At 43.5% G+C, this 17987-nt stretch overlaps 1 protein-coding gene across 2 annotated transcripts in view; it reads left to right on the plus strand.

Moving 5' to 3' along the window:
• NPSR1 (neuropeptide S receptor 1) overlaps nt 1-17987 on the plus strand; it is a 204315-nt gene that overhangs the window by 163354 nt on the left and 22974 nt on the right. Inside the window, exons 4-5 of one of the 2 annotated variants that reach the window (XM_063115100.1) lie at nt 5367-5460; nt 15948-16149. In XM_063115100.1, the coding sequence (XP_062971170.1) occupies nt 5367-5460; nt 15948-16149 (296 nt within the window). The remainder of the gene's footprint in view (nt 1-5366; nt 5461-15947; nt 16150-17987) is intronic. The other variant, XM_063115101.1, reaches the window with a different exon arrangement.

Genomic DNA, 17987 nt, shown 5'->3' on the forward strand with positions numbered 1-17987 from the left:
AGGTTTCTCAAACAACTACAGATAGATCTACCATATGACCCAGCAATCCCACTGCTGGGTATATACCCAGAGGAATGGGAATTATCGTGTCAAAGGGATATCTGCACTCCCATGTTCATTGCAGCTCTATTTACAATAGCCAAGATATGGAACCAACTTAAGTGTCCATGGACAGATGACTAGATAAGGAAAATGTGGTATCTACACAATGAAATACTGCTCAGCCATAAAAAAGAACAAAATTCTGCCGTTTGCAGCAACATGGATGAGTGTGGAGAAAATTTTACTTATGCTAAGTAAAATAAACCAGACAAGAAACAGAAATACCACATGTTCTCACTCATAACTGGCTGCTAGGAAAGAAGAGAGAAAGATAGAGACGGAGGGAGGGAGGGTGGAGAGGGAAGAAGGAAAGAAGGAAGGAATGAATGAAGGACAGAATGAATAAAAAGGGACCACAACAATACGTTGAACTTTCAGAAGGAGAGAACAACCTTAAGGATTTTAGATTTGGGGGGGAGGCAGGGAGGGGGATTAGCAAGTGATAGGTCAGGCAAAGGGCATAAAGAAATACCACGATTTATAAGAATGAATATGCTAATAATAAATTTTAAAAATTAAAAAAATATATATATCCAAAGGAACTGGCCAGTTAGCCCAGCTGTTTAGAGAGCAGCTTTGTTACAACAAGGTCAAGGGTTCAGATCCCCGTACCAGCCAGCCACTAAAAATAAAACAAAAAACAAGCAAACAAACAAACAAAAAAAAGTGGGAAAAAGATCTGAACAAATGCCTCACCAAAGAAGATGGTGAGAAAGAATACAAAAAGATATTCACTTTCATATGTCATCACGGAATTGCAAATTAAAATGAAATTACCACTAGGTACCTAATAGAATGGCTAATATCCAAAAACCGAAATCCAGATGCTGGTGAGGATGTTGATTGGCAGGAACTGTCATTCATTGATGGTGGGAGTGCAAAATGGTACAGCCACTTTGGAAGACAATTACAAAGCCAAACATAGACTTACAATTGTGATCCTAGATATTTACCCAATTAAATTGACCATTTATGTTTACAAGAAATCCTACACGAGAACATTTATATCAGCTTTATTCAAAATTGCCAAAAACTGGAAGCAACCAAAATGCTGAATGGATAAATAAACTGTGGTGCAACTATACAATGGAATATTACTAAGTGATAAGACAAAATGAGCTATCAAGCCACGAAAAGACAAAAAATTTTAAATGCACATTGCTTAGTAAAAGAAGCCAGTCTGAAAAGCCTATATACTATTTGATTTCAACTGTATTATATTCTCAAAAAAAAACAAGACTATAGGACAATAAAAAAATCCGTGGTTGCCAGGGATTTGCAGGAGGGGGCAGGTTGAGTAGGTAAAGCACAGGGGAGTGTAGTGAAACTCTTCTGTTTGGTTCTGTAATGGTAGATGCATGACATCACGCAACAGTCAAAACCTATAGAACTGCACAAAACAAACAGGGAGCCTTAATATGCATGATGAACTGTAGTTAACAATCGTGTATCAATGCTAGTTCATCAGTTTTAACAAATGTACCACACCAATACAAGATGTTAATAATAGGGGAAAGTGTGTGGGTGGAAGACGAATAATACGGGAACTCTGTATTATCTGACAAAATTTTCTGTAAATATAAAATTGTTCTAGAAAATAAAGTACATTAACTCCCCTGACCCGATCATTATACAACATACATATGTATCAAAATATTAGATTGTACCCCATATATATGTAAAATTACAATGTGTGGACTAAAACAAATAAATTAATTTAATTTAAAAATAAAAAATATTTCCAATCTGGCATTTTTCTAGTAAAATTTCTCTGTTTCCAGCATTTAAGTCTCACTTTTCTGTGCAAGATTTTCTTTAGTTTCATATTTCCTAGGTCATTTCTGTCAGAATTAAGGGGTGGGGTAGTGAGAATTCAGACATATGTCCTCGAGTCGCCATCTGTTCTCCGAATGGTGTCCCATATGTTGTTGATGTGTAGAGTTTTCATTGTTGACATTTATAAATTGACTATAATTGTACTTTGATTTCCTTCTTGACTTGAGTTAATTATGAGGGTGTTTAAATTTCCAAGTGGCATTTTTTTTAAAAAACATGTTACTAATTTCAGCTTCATTGCTTGTTGTTTTAAATATGTGAGTTGCATAATTTCTACTTTTCTGAATCTATTGAGAGGTTTTTTTTCTTGGTAGTTTAGTATATGACCAATTTTTGAAATGTTATCTAGATGTTTTACAATAATTTGTATTATTCTTATGTAATAAAGTTTGTTTAATTTTTTCTATCTAAAAATTTTTTCTTATCTATATATTTTTGTGTTTTCCTCTGTAAAACTGTGAGCATTTTTGTTATATATATTTAGTGTTATGTTACTTGTTACATATTAATTTATGAACATTCTATTGCCATTGTATAGTGTTTTTTTATCAATACAAATAATCCCTTTATGGTACGTAATTCTGTTTGCCTTGAATTTAGTTTGTCTAATAGCAGCAGTTTTGTAATGAATGCCTTCTTTTAGTTTTCTGGCGCCTGGCCAGTTTGGGGATCCAAACCCGGACCTTGGTGCTATAAGGCTACACTCTAAGCAACTGAGCTAAATGTCCATCCTTCTATTTTTAAACTTTGATATCATTTGATTTAGAGGTTACTCTTCTAAGCATTTATACAGTTGCATTTTAGGGAAAATGTTTTCTAAAATAGTCTTTGTTTTAGAGAAAGAGCTTAAACCATTCATATTTATTGTGATGAATAGTATTTGGTGTTATTTCAGTCACCTCATTTTAATCTTTTTATGTTGTTTTTCTTGTGATTTACTTGTTTTTTCTTTCCATTTGGTTATTAATTGTGGTAGGCTAAAAAAATACTCCCCTAAAATATCCACATCCTAATTCCTGGAACCTGGGTATGTTACCTTATGTGACAAGGAAAGACTTTGCATATGCAATTAAGTTAAAGATCTTGAGGTGGGGGGATTATTCTGGATTATCCCAGTGGGTCCTAAATGTAATCATAAGAGGGACGCAGAGAGAGACTTGACACACAGACAGAGAAGGGTAAGCACTGTAACCACAGAGGCAGGGATTAGACTGACGTGGCCACAGTCCAAGGAGTGCCGGCAGCCACCTGAAGCTGGAGGAAGCAAGGAATGGATTCTCTCCTAGAGCCTCTGGAGGGACCACGGCCCTGCCCACACCTTGATTTTCGCCCAGTAGAATTTAATTGTAGACTTCTGGTCACCAGAACTGTGAGAGAATAAATCTATGTTGTTTTAAGCCACCAAGTTTGTAATAATTTTTTACAGTAGCCATAGGAAACGAATATATTAATTTTCTCCAATGTTATTTTGTTCTATCAAAGCTTATCTTTAATTTTTAGACTTAGTTTATCTTTTTCAAAGTAAAAGATAAAGAGATATCCAGCATGTCCAGATGGAAATTTAACATGATTTCTTTCTTTTTACTCTCTTCCTTCCTTCAACTCCCTAGACTTTTCCCTGAAATATTTCACAACTATATTCATAGTTATTTTGTAAACATTTTGTGGTTTTCTAACTTTATTACTTTCCATAGTTGTAAATATTCTATCCCCTTTCCTCTTCTTGAATTCTTAATTTTGAAGCAATTCTCAATCAGTTGAAGTATTTCCTCAAGGATGATTTTCAGGAAAAGTATGTGATGTTCTCTTTTCTTTCTTCTTATATATCTAAGAAAATTTACAAAATTCTTGGACCACAATTCTTTTTACTCTAAACATGTCACACGATTTTCTGAGTTTTATTTATGTGGTGAAGTGGACAACCATTTGGGACCCTTTTTTTTTTTTTTTTTTTTTTTTAGGTAATCTTTGATTTTTGTACCCTGCCTAGATGTTTGAAGATGTTTCATCTCTGAAATTAAATGCTCTTTTTGATTGTGTTTCCAAGTTCTTCTCTTTTCCTCAACCTGGTCTGCTTCTCTGGACTCTCTTTTTTGTGACTCTTCCTCAAACCACATCCTGAACTGTGTCAACAGCCTCACTCAAGTCAGCCGCAGATATCCCAACTTCCCATGACCTTCCTGCCATGACATTCCACCCCGTCAGGGGCCTTCTCTCCCATCCTTCTCTGATGCCACCTCCTCAACTGTACGTGCCAGCTTCGTCATTCTGGATTCACGTATCACACACAGAAAGCACGGTCTTCTCTATGGAGACCATTGTCTGGTTTCTTTCTCAAACCCAGCCACTCATTTTCTCCTTTGCTTATCAACCTTTCACCAGAGGAGGATTTCTTCTTCTATCCCAAGGGGAGCCTTCAATCTCTTATCACTTCTCACCCTCTCCCGCGGGCACCTTCCACAACATTAGTGCTCAGATGCATTTGTGGTAGTGTTGTAGAAATAAAAATAATAAAAATGACGATGTGATTGGTTATTATGTCCCTGAACCAGGGAAAAAAACAAAAGGTGGACATTCAGACCAAAAATGATTTCCAAGGAGGAAGTCAGTCAGGTGCCCTTAGACTTCACTCTTCAGGTTACTCTTCTACCTGCCCTAGATTCAATCCTAAATTTCCAAAGCAGAGATATAGCTGGAGTCTTGGTAGAAATGAGGCTCCCAGTTATCTTGATCATCCTTTCGGAGATATGTCATTTAATTACATTCTAAATATGCTCATCATATAGGTGATATTAACTTCTTTTATTCCAATTTCCTTTTCTGCAAAGTATGCAAATAATACTGTATGCCAGATAATTAAAGGGCACCGGAAATGTTAATAAAGGAGAGAGCGAGAAGGAAGCAGAAAGACAGGGACGGATCCGTGCACAGCCTGCTGGAGCAGTGGGTGGGGAGGGGACTCGGACGGTGCCGGAGCTGAAGATGATGAACGATACAAGCGACACACGGACTCCCTGAAACCAGAACCGTCCATCATCTCTCAACAACTCACACTGATAAAAGGCAAATGAACTTTTGTTTCTAATTACTCTGGAATGTCAACTGTGGCAGAGAGAATTAGGTTAGCTTTACAAGTCAAATACAAACAAATGTTCCATGCAAATGTCAAGAGAGACTAATCCTGAAATATGAAATTTCCAAGAAGCCGAGTGAAGGAGTGAGCAAGTATGAGCTGGACACAGTCCCACCCGTCACCCAGAGCAATGCAAATCCCAGCACCAAGACCTGCCATCTGCTTGCTGGAGTGCACAGTTGGTTATTGTCCTCCCTGACCCAGCCCTCATCCCTACCTTGGTTCAATTCCCAGGTTTCTAACCAGCACAAAACACCTCTGTGACTTCACGCACCTCCTCTCGTTTCTGTCTTAGGTCGTGCTGCTCTATGCCTCTACCTACGTCCTCGTGTCCCTCAGCATAGACAGATACCATGCCATCGTCTACCCCATGAAGTTCCTGCAAGGAGGTGAGCTGGCTCGACCGAGTGCTTTTTCGTGAGGAGTCATCCTTGGGTGGGGGTGGGATTGTTTTCTCTAATATTTCGCTCTTGATAATGGTTCTCTTTAGCCTCCTTTCCCCTCCCCCTGTCCTCTTCTTCTCTCCCTTCACCTCCTTCCCTACTTTATGGGTCTGATTGTCCAAAAAGATGCAGACAAGGAAGCTTGGGCTCCTGGGAAAATGCTGATGGCCCAGACCCCTAGGAGGTGACTTGCTGGACCCACTTTGTGACCCTTCACCTGGACACTAATGCTTCCGCCTTTTTCTTTTAGAGCAGTGTTGACCTGCTCACCTGCCCAAAGAAACGAGCATTCCCACTTAAACCTGCTCATCTTCCAGAAGCAAGCGCCATGTCTTCCTTGACTCAAAACCATATAAATAATTGAAAAGATGCCAATCGTTTTTTAATTGACAATCGTACTGGAAACAAGGTAACCCTCCTTGACCCAGAAATGGTGAGGGATCCCTGAAAGAAGGAAGCCAATGCGTCAGAGGGAAGGCTAAACCCACACAGCCCCCAGACGGTGCCACAGCACTGTCAAAGAAGTGTTAAGAGCCCTTCCTGGATAGACGACGTAAAAGCCCCGGACAGGCGAGGACCCACAGCAATGGAAGGGTGGTCCACCACAGCCTGTCTCCCTCCCTGCTTCCCTTCCCCATCCCAGGCAGGCAGCAGGGACGGAGGTCTCTGCTTCCAAGTGTCGTGAGGCCCCTTCCACAAGACATGCACTTACACGCCACTCGTGCGGAAAAGGGCAGTTTATTCCCTCCAGCTGGCAGCGTCCATCTCCCAAGGAGCAACCAAGGAAGAGCAGCATCGGGCTTTAGTCTTGTGGGGTTTTTAAAGACAAAAGCTACATCCCGTTGGCACATGGGTTTGTCCAGGAGCACAAAGCAAGCTAGGGAGCTAGGTCACAGAGGCCGAGAATGAGCCGTTCGAGCCGTCAAGCGTACAAGTTTTCACTGTGTATGGCTCCTGTTCCCATGTAATGATTCACTGTATGGCTCCTGTTCCCATGTAATAGTTCACTGTATGGCTCCTGTTCCTATGCAATGTTTTCTTTTTTCTATGAGAAGGTCAACAGTTTCTCATGCAGAAGGGGGGGTAGTCTGCAGGTCAGACGGGACAAAATGGAGTTACTTAGGTTAAGCAAGCAATTCTACAGAAGCAGATAGCATACGCTATGAGGGTGTAGGGAGCTCTGTTTCACAAGTAGGGGGACTTAGTGGTGATGCTGGATTTGAAGAGACAGAGTGGGCTCCTGAGAAGCAATAATGCCCTCGAGTGGTGGTGGGTACCTACGCACAAGCCTGGCTGCCTGCCCACAGGCAGGGTCCTCTCTCCTCCACGTCCAAAGGCAAGCCAGAACCCAATGTTTAGCGACATGTCCCACCCTCCCTCAAGCCGACTGTGAAAACTGATGAAAGAAAGAATCTAACAGGCAATCTTGACTACAAAGATGAAGTGCAATCAAATGTCATTTAATAAGTCACAAAAGCCAAATTGTGGAAAGCAGGTAAAACATTTAAAGTATCAGTCTGCAGAATTTGCATCTAAGGAAGCAAATTTAATAGAGCAAGCAGAACTTCAGAATAAATATAATGAATGTCATCAAAGAACTGCAAAAAGGTGGGGAGATAAGGTAATTTCGTTTACTATTGACACAGATACTTTGAATACTTTCTGAAATATGAAATGTGCAGCCTTTTGACATAGAAATTCTACTTCTTGGTATCTGTTCTGGAAAAACGCCCACACGTGTGCATGTACACACACATTTTGTATATTGTGGAATTGCTTAGAATAGCATGAATTCAATGCTGACCTTGCTGTGTTTCAATGGAGGAATGGCTAAATTAGGGCAGAAGTTTCAGTAGTTTGTGTTTGTTGATTGCAGATTATGTACCATTCATGATTCTAAGTTTCTTACCTATAGTAAATACTTTGATCTTCACTACAGCTGTGTGAGGTAGATTCTATTATTATCTGCATTCTACAGTCAAGCAATTGCTGTTCAGAGAATTAAAGTAATTTGCCCAAGGTCACACAACCAGTAAGTGCAGGGGTCTGGGTCTAGTTCGGGGGTCCTCAGCCTCTATATATCCTGCCTCTCAGTGTGGAGGTGGAACAGTCATGGACAGCGACATGAACACGTTCACATCACCTGTTGCGTGATAAAAAACAACATGCACAAAAATGTATGCAGTATGATAACATTAACATAAAGACGAAAACTCAAAACAATGTTAGATATTGTGTATAGAGAGGAAGGGAAAGAGAAGATCAGAAGGAAAGGGCACACAAAAAAGAGAGCTGTAAAAATAACAATTGTCTACAAGGACGTATACCAACTGGATCTCAGTCCTCCCTTCTGGGAATGGGAGTTAGACTAGCAGTAGTTACCACAGGAGCTTACAAGGGTACTGCAAAAAGTTCACAGAAAGAACCGTATCATCTTTTAATTCTATTTTTGCACAAACTTTTTTTTAATTTTTATTTTGTCGATATACATTGTGGCTGATTATTGCTCCCCATCACCAAAACCTCCCTCCCTTCTCCCTCCCCCCCTCCCCCCCAACAATGTCCTTTCTGTTTGCTTGTGTATCAACTTCAAATAATTGTGGTTGTTATATCTTCTTCCCCCCCCCCGGTTTTGTGTGTGTGTGTGTGTGTGTGTGTGAATTTATATATTAATTTTTAGCTCCCACCAATAAGTGAGAACATGTGGTATTTCTCTTTCTGTTGCACAAACTTTTTGAAGTACCCTCATATAAGCAAGGTGTTAATTCTCATAGGAAGAATGTGTCTGTGCTTTGTGTGAAATTAAAATTAATTTATTTCAGCCATGCAAGATAAATTAGATCTGGAGATCTACTGTACAAGGTAGGGAATATAATTAACAATACTGTATTGTATACTTAAATATTTGCTAAGAGGGCAGCTCTTATTTTAAGTGCTCTTACCACAGAAGGAAAAAGCAAAACGAAAGGAGCAGGAGTAAACTTTTGGAGGTGATGGATAAGTTTTGGACATTGATTTTTTTATTTATTTCTTCTGGGAAGGTGTGAGACCCGCACCAAGTTTTCTCAGTTCTGTCATACCCTAGACAAGGAAGAGAAGATGGAAAATGAGGCAGGAGGAATGGGAGAGACATTTTATCACATGTGTGTGCAAAGGCGTGACACACTTATTCATCCATCTATTAATTTATGCCCAGATGACTCCAAAAAGGATGGAATGTGTTGGACAGAAAGATACCTACACCAGGGTATTTTAAGATGAATAAATAGAAGTGAAGAGAGATAGAGTATAAGAAATTGCTCAAGAGGTGTCCCAGGACGCTTGCCAGAGGTGGAGGTTTGGGACCCATGGCCAAGAAGGTGACATGGTCAGCTACATACTTCACCATATCCATGAGGTAAAAAGACAATTGTTTGCTCTTGGGAAATACGACTAGTTCTAGGAGATACTGAGTAATTATGAACAGCGTCCTAAGTTACAGGAAAGGCAGCAACGAATATGAAACTCTTTTAAAGATGTAAACCAATTTCTTCCCTTACTACTATGTGAATAGACGCTCAATGGAAGGCACTTGGGAAATAATCATCTTCAGTAGCTTCTGGGAAAGATGAAAGCTTAGAAATAAACATTAGCCGTCTCCCCTTCCTCCATCAATCCCAATGAAAGCCATTGAAGAAATGTAAAAACAGGCATAGACCTGCACTGGGAGGGGAGCCGAGAAAAGAGGCCATCCCAATACTAGAATCTTCAAGGAATTCCCAGCACACGAGGAGATTAAGCACAAATGCCAAGTGCCAATTTATAATTCCACCCCTGGAAAAGCCACATGGCCTCATAGAAGTCGCACCGTGAGGGCAGTGGGTGAGCACAGGGCACGGATATTCCAGGGAGCCCCGTGCTGGGGTCATTTAGGTGCTACAGCTCAGTGGCACTAAAGGACAGCTGTGAGGGGCAGAGTTAGGGGTTTATGTGGCCTAGCTGAGAGACAGCGGAAGGAAGAGGGGAACTCCCAGAGAGCAGCAGGCTCTTCCGTGGAAAGTCACGGGGCAGGTGGAAGCCGAGAGGGATTCAAATGTGCTGAGCAGGCACGAGGCAATGGCAGCTAACCCAGGGGAGCAGAGGAAAAGAGGAGGCTACACTTTATCTACGAGGCGTCTTCAAGGAGTCCTTGGAGACATTCGTATTGTCTTTTAGTTACATTTTTCCACTAACTTTTTGAAGAACCCTCATATTTTTTAATGCTTTCTACCAAAGTGGTAATTTCTTTAGCCAGCAACTTCAGGGAAGATGACAATTTTAAGGCTCATTAGGAAAAATAAATATGAAAATAATTAGGAAAATATCAGTAATAATGAAGAGAAATATCTAGTGGCAGATATTAAAACATAATATAAAACTTTGATAATTAGAACAATATGACACTGGAACCAGAATAACATACATAAATTATATAAAATTTCGAATAAGTTGGAAAAGAATGAATTAGTCGGTATATGGTGTTGGAATAGTTGTTTAGCCATTTGAAAAAAATATTAGATCACACCCACAACTAATTATAAAAGTAAATTCTAGCAGGGTTTAAAAGGTAAGCATTTCAAATGCAAAAATCTAAAAGAACCTATGAGTAATGCTTTTATAATCTTGGTGAGGGAAAAATCTTTCTAGGAATAACACCAAAAGAAAAAATAATAGGGGAGATAAAGATAGTTTTTACTACATCAAAAATTTTTTTTATTTATTCAAATAATAAACAGCATAAACAAACTTAAAAAGCAAAATGCCAAATAGAAAATATTTGTATGTAACAAGCAAAGAACTAATAACCTTCTTATAAAGAACTCTGGCAAAGAAATAAGAACACACCAATTGAAAAATGGGCAAAGGACATGAACAAACTATGAAAAAGCAGGGAAACACAAAGGAATAGAAGATATAAGGAATGCTCATTTTGACTACTAATTACAGCATTGCAAGACTAAACATTTGGACAGGAAATTTTACCAAACATATAACAAGTGTAAAAGGAAGAATCCTGTCAGTGTTGGGAGAGTATAAGGAAACAGGAACTCTGTGCACTTCCAGTGGGAGCTGTAAGTTGTAGACACATTTGGGAAGATATAACAATATTAGCCAAAAGCTTATAAATCTTCTGTTACTGGGAGTTTATCCTGAGGAAATAATCAGAGTGGTGCAAAGAGATTGGTAGGAATTATTTATAATGAAAAATAATTAGTAATGTAGTGGATCAAATTATGTCCCCCCAAAACTCACTGAAATTTGAATTGTGCCTCCCAAGTTTTATGTATTAGAAACTTAGCTCCCACTGTGACTGTTAAGAGGGTGGGAAATACTATTATGGTCATTGAAAGGTGGAGTCTTGAAGAGGTGACTAGATCGTAGGACCGTGCAGTAGTGAATGGTTTAAAAATGTTGGTCCGGGGCGTGGTTCTGAGGGCTTTAAAAGAAGAGAGAGGGAGTCTCTGCTCTCTCTGCTCTGCCATTTTCACAATGTGACACCCTGCTGTCACGGAAGTCACCACCAAAGAAAGCCTTCACCCGATGTGTTCTCTGGGCTTTGGACTTCCCAGCCTCTGAAACTGTAAGAAATAAATTTCATTACCTTTATAAATACCCAGTTCCATGTATTTTGTTATAAGCAACAGAAACAGACTAATACAGGAAACAATTTAAATACTTACTGATAGGCTATTGATAAAATTGGAATTTGGTGTAGCCATGGGAAAATGCTACTTATCAGTACTTTCAAACTGCACTTCACATACTGGCCCTGGAGAGCTCGTATTGTCGGACAGCTCGGGGGTGGTTCTGGGAGGTGCTGCTGTCACCCAGCTTCAACCTGAGCTACTGAGCTTTCTGCAAGTTTCTAAACTGAGCTCAAGATAAAATTATATTTGAGGAAAGGATCTTACTGCCTGACAAAATCTGCATGCCACTTGTATTGATGCAGATTTCTTAACATAAAAACACGGTCATAATATTTTTTTCAGACAAAAAAATCAAGTTACAAAGGCAGCAAATGTAGTATGATCTCATTTATAAATGTGTAATCTATGAATGCATTATCAAAATTTAAACTGGCTGTTTCTGGATGGTGCTACTATAGATTTTTTTCTTCTTTTTGCTTATTTTTATTTGCTAGTATTTCTGTAATCCCCATGTGTAACTTATGTAATTTTTTAGAAAGTATGTGTTGCCTACAAAGGAGGAAGGCTAAGGCAGAGAAGCACAGAACTGGACAAGAGCAAATGGAAGAGGGGTCTGACTTTCTGTGGGTGGGACACAGGAGAAAGCCCACCAAACCCACAAACCTGCATTTCTTCTGCTCGGTCCCGGACCTTTGGGCTCAGCTGTCTGGAAGGCCACAGTGTTCCCATTGTGGTGTCTGCATAAAAACCTGAGACAGTTGGGATTTCCCATTATACTAGCACAGGTGTGAGAAAAACATCTCCAAAACTGTCCCCTGCTGGGACTCTGGGCAAACATTTTTAGGCAGCGTGGTAGAGTTCATTCCAAAGCATGATTTTGTATTCTTTTACTCTGATGGGTTCCACGTCCATCCCTCTCAAAAGTGAGTGCACTGTTAACTCATCAAGTGGAATCTGGGTGGGGCCCAGAAGTCACACATTGCCCCTAAAATTCCAGGCCCTAGGACCCACAGAAGGAGATAATGTTTGAATTCCCACCAGTGAAAGAACAAGACGGCACCGGAGCAATTGCTGGTGTTGCCAGGGTGCACAGAGACCCACCAGGCTTCACAACCCTGTCATCAGAAGGAAACCCACCCCCAGTCACATCACCTGTTTTCCTAATCCCATCCTGCGTCTTTCCTGACCCAAACTCTCAATGCTTCCCTCCACCCCAAGTTTTCCTCTGTTCCTTCAGGAACCAGCTCACTACATCATCAACCTCTTCCCAGCAGGTTCCCTTCACCTCCTGCCTCCTGAGGCAGCTGATTCCCCTAAGATCTCTCAAGAGGATGCCTCTCAGCCTTCCTCCTTAGGTACCTCATGGTCTGGCGGTTGTGGAGACATTTTTCTGCCTCCCTGGACCCCTTCAGAGCATCTCTCCTCTGTCATTGCGTGGGCCTGCCCGGTCTGCTCCTTTGATCCTCTGCTGTCAGACTAGACTGCCTTCCGCGGTGCCTCCTGTGTCTGCCACAAGATCCTCAGTCTCTCTCACCCTTCACACTGTCCCCATCCTGTTGACTTCCATGTCTCCATGGACAAAGCATCCAATACCATGATCTTTCAGATTCTCTCTCTCCTTAACTCTAGTGAGAGGGGTTAGCAAGATGATTCACGAAGCTTGGATATGTGTTTTCTGTATTTAGGGACACCATGGACCAATGACTAATTCATACCTGAGCAAGCTATAGGGTGAGAGGCTGGCTGGTGTCCTGAGGCACTAGTCCAGGGAGCTGATGTAGGACCTACGTCAAGAAGTTTGCCTGGGGCTGTGTTAAAAAAAATTCTGCCCCAGACATTTCTGCCCGAGTGAGAGGCCTCAAGAGAAAGAGGCTGGAGGTGAGCAGGGCGGAATGGAGAGGCACTGCCCAAGTCCAGCAAGTGGCAGCCAGAGAGGCCCCACAGGACAGTTTCCAAGGACCAGGAAGGCTCCTCAGGAGACCAAGAACCAGCTCTAGATGGCAGCCAGGCTCAGGGGGCACAAAGCCATCTATGACAGTGCCAGTCAAGTAAGAACTCTCCCGTCCCCCTGTCCCCCTTGTCCCTGAACCTCAGCTCCAGAGGGGCTGCAATGTGGTGAGCAACCTGGGGAGGAGGAGGGACATCAGACGAGAACGGAGAGCAGAGGACTGGCCGCATCCCAGACTCCAGGTTCTTACCTGAAGCAGGCTCACCTTGAAATCATCTTGGGAATTTTATTGTTAGCTGCCATTTTAACTCCTACTTTTTAAGTTAATTACTAAATTGATGCGATGTTTACCACTTAACGTGACTGTAGGACTTTTAACCACTTATGAATTACACTGCATCAAGGGGCTTGCCTGAATTTTCAGCCCAAAACTGGGGAGCCACCACCCCACTGGATCGCTGGATCCATGTGAAGGGATGAGGGAAAGACCTAATCAAATTGCTGTTAGAATTCTCCCCCGAGACTCCAGCTGGTGCGGTGCGCCGGTCACATCTCTTTTCTAAATGTATCTAAACCCTCTGTAGTGTGGACAACTCAGCAGGAACAGAACCCCAGAAATTATTCTCCCAAATATTTGAGATTCTAGATTCTAAGAGTCCCTAGTTTCTTTCTTTCTTTTTTTTTTTTTTTTCTGCCCTCTAAGTTTTTTTCTTTTAAGTTGTTTTTGTGGGTTTTTTTAATTTATTTTTTTATTGCCCATGTTTATGGTGTATAGTTTGTTGTTTTAATACTTGAATGTATCGTATCTAATCAGAATAGTTAGCATATCTATCACATAAATATTAATCATTTTCTTTGTGATTATAACATTCAAGATCCTCTTTTCCGGCTATCTTGCAATAAACAACACAATATTTTTTTTTCTGCTTGCTAACAATTTTTCTCTTTTTTATTGAAGCATAATTGATTATATGTATTTGGGGTACAGCATTGACTACCATCACCTGTGTACAACACGTGAGGATCAAAACAATATTATGCGTGTATTCATTGCCACAGATTGTAATTATTCTCTGTGCCCCTTACACAATCTCCCCCCAACCCCATCTCCCTACCCCCCACCTCTGGTAACCACAGATTTGTTCTCTCCTTCTGAAAGTTCCTGTACTACTGTGGTCTTTTCTTTTTCTTTCCTTTTTTCCTTCTTTCTTAGTGCCCACATATGAGTGAGGCCACGTGGCATTTCTCTTTCCGTGTCTGGCTTATTTCGCAGCACAATGTCACTAGCTGTTGTCACCCCAGAGCAGCAGAGCGCATTCTTCCTGTCTGCCCGTGACTGTGGAACTCTGTGCTGCTCTGCCAGCCTTTCCCCATTGCCCCGCGCCCTTCCCTGCCGCCCTTTCCCTGCCCCTGGCAACCACTATCCTACTCTCTTATTTCTCTCTTTTTTCCTCTCTTTTAAATTTATTTTTTCCTAATTGCCCCATGATGAGTGTATGTATTTATGAAGTACAACATGATAGCTGAGTGCATTCGTGCTGAGTGCAACGAGCACGTCAGCGTCTTCAGTGCATCCATCACCTCCAGCACTGGTCATTTCCTTGTGTCAGGGACAGTCACATCTCTCAATAGCTATTCAAAGATCCGCAGCACTGTTGTTAACTGTGGTCTCCCTGTGCTGCTGTAGAGCACCGGATCCCATGCTGCCCATCTCTCCACTATTTCGTATCCACCAACCACCCTCTGCCCGTCCCCCCTCCCCCTAAGTCCCTCGTTTCTTCTAGCATTTTCCTCACTTACAGCTTCTTGACTGCAGCCTACACCTCTCTATGATGACACCTGGTGACTCTACACCCCACCCCCCAGCCAAAGACACGCACCTGCTTTCCAATTTGAAAGTTGGAGAGTGGGCGGTGGTCTCCTGTCTCTGGGAAGAGGAGGGTCCCAGGACCAAGCAGCACAACAGCATGGCTAGGGGAGGGCTCAGAAGAGGAGCTTCCACCAGCTTAGCAGAAAGCATCACATTGCAACAACCGATGATTTTTAAAAGCACTCTCGTGTACGTTAGTTGCCTCTCTTGGGCCCCATCATGACCTGTTCAGATAGCCAGAGGAGATTGTTTTCATCCTATCTTGAAGGGGAAGAACTGAGGTGGAGACTGAACAGTTTGCCCAAGGTCAGCACATTGCATCAGAGAGAGCCCAAATTTACTGTGCAAAGTCAAAGTTACGAGGCTTCAGGACTTGGTTTGAATAAACCCTATTCTCAAGCACCTAGCTCAGTGTTCTGTCTCTGCCCCTCAATTCCCCCTTCCCCCATTCCTTCAAAGAAAAGAAGGCTCTTTGGCAAATAGCTCTCAAAGACTGCCCCAGTGCCCCGCAGTGCTAAGCACAGTGGAAGGGTGCCAGGTGGACCAAAGGCCACATCCCTGCCCTGTAACCAGAGACTGACCTCAGGCTAGTGGATGCAGCTCAGTTTTGCACGTCAGATGCACAGGGTACAAGCCCAGCCCCCTAACAGTACAGGAATGAATGCATCGGCACTCGAGGCAGGTGGGTAAATCAGGGGAGGAGCAGGGAAGCAGAAGCTGGGGAGCAACAACCTGATGCCAGGCAGTGTGCTAGCTTCTGCACAAGCTTCTCTTTCTAATCTCTGCATCAGCCGTCTGTGCAGGCACTATCATCCCCATTTTGCACATAGGGAAACTGAGGCTCTGGGAGGCTCTGAGAGGTCCAGGGTGGCTCTCCCACCTAGAATTCAAGTGTGCTTCCAGAGGATGCTTCCACATACCCAGGCGGCCCTCTCTTTTCTTGGGGCAGAAAAGCAAGCCAAGGTCCTGATCGTGGTCGCCTGGAGCCTCTCTTTCCTGTTCTCCATTCCCACCCTGATCATATTTGGGAAAAGGACGCTCTCCAACGGCGAAGTGCAGTGCTGGGCCCTGTGGCCTGACGACTCCTACTGGACCCCGTACATGACGATCGTGGCTTTCCTGGTGTACTTCATCCCTCTGACAATCATCAGGTAAGAGGCCAGCAGGCCGGACCCCGACGGGGGCTTTCCTGGCTCACCCGCTGCTGCCCTCCTCGTCTGCGGGACACTCACTGTCCTAGCGCCCTTGGGGGAACTGGCCAGGCCACAGGATTTTATGTAAAGCCAGAAGGGGTTAAACCCGACTCCTCCAGCGTAGAGTGCAGAGGAGCAGACTCACATTTACTCGGTGTGTGCTATAAGGCAGGCGTTGGCTAAGTGGCCAACAATTACCCCATTAGCCACAGCACACCCCGGTAGAATAACTACTGTTGTCCCCATTTTATGAATGGTAAAACTTAAGCTCAGTGCGGTTAGGGAACGGATCCAGCATCACACAGGACCTGAAGTCCAGGTTTGTCTGATTTCACACTCTATTCTTTCTCCTATGTCATGCAGCCTTTCTAACACAGCACATAACACCAGTTTCAGTGATCCTGTAAATGAAAAGATAGACATACTTGAAATAAACTGAACAAAAAATTCGCCATGCACTAACATGCTAGACTGTGTGTGCGGTGGGCTCAGGGAGTGGCAGGGAACACCTCTTGGAAGCCACCTCTGAAGGCGGGGAGGATTCGGGTAGGATAAGGAAGAGGTGGGAGGAAGCCGGCTCCCTGAGGGCCAGAGGTCAGCGTGAGCGCGGGGCAGTGAGAGGACAGGCGGGCAGTGCCAGTGGGGGAGAAGTGGGCTCATCTGGTGGCTGGGGGTAGGCTCACTCGTGCCAGGCCTTGCCAGCCAAACCACAGGATGTGCCCTTGGTCCTGCAGCCAACGGTGAGCCGTAGGTGACCTCCTCGGTCCTGCGGCAGGATCACCGGTGGCTCTGCACGTGCGGGTGAGGTGGGGGACTGCAGGGAGAAACCTGCGTGTTGAGCGTGTCTATGGGCCACGCTGATCTTGCACCTTCTGAGTGTCCCCAACCTGCCACGTGTCACATAATATGTCCTGGGCAGAGGAAGATCAGCCTTTGGTTTTTGACAGTATAAATGTGCTGTGATAAAAATCCTTGTACTGAGTGTGTAGTTACTTCCTTCCACGACATTCTGGTGGAATTGCTAGATGAGAAACGATGCTCATGCTCAGACGTTTGCTGCTGACTCCCAAACTGCGCCTGGACAAGCCTGCAGAAGCCCTACTCCCGCCACGCCGTCCAGGGCTCTCGGATTCCTCCCAAGCAGTGGAAGGCAGGCCCTTTCTTTATTAAATCCTCGTGACCTGAGAGGTTAGAAAATAAGTATCTCATTGTTTTCACATTCATTTCTTTAGTTGTTAAACCGGTCGAGTATTTTTCAAGTGGTTTCTGACATTATGGGAATCACCTTTTCTCGCTCATGGCTCGTCTTCAATAGTATAAAATACTAAGCTGGGAGAAATGTCACTCATCACATGGTCCAGCCCTGAACTTTTCACAAGAGGAGACCTAGGGCTAAAATAAGCTGAACACGCGCTCAGAGGTCGAGCGGGCCGGGGACGGAGTGAGCCCGCTTGCCAGACTGCAGGCCGCGCCGGCCTCTGGGCCAATGGACACGTCAGCACCACATTTCCGTGCACGCTGGAGGCAGCTTGCAGGACAGGACACGGCCATTTAGACCGGCCACCAAAGGGGAGCCGCAGGCAGCGTGGGGACTAGGAGCGCGCGTGGACGAGGAGAGGGCCGCAGCAGCGGGGACAACGCCGGGCCGTAGGCAGCGCGGGGCACTAGGAGAGCGCGTGGACGAGGAGAGGGCCGCAGCAGCGGGGACAACACCGGGCCGTAGGCAGCGCGGGGCACTAGGAGAGGGTGTGGACGAGGAGAGGGCCGCAGCAGCGGGGACAACGCCGGGCCGTAGG

Source organism: Cynocephalus volans, chromosome 11 (genome assembly GCF_027409185.1).
Source record: "Cynocephalus volans isolate mCynVol1 chromosome 11, mCynVol1.pri, whole genome shotgun sequence".
Lineage (NCBI taxonomy): Eukaryota > Metazoa > Chordata > Mammalia > Dermoptera > Cynocephalidae > Cynocephalus > Cynocephalus volans.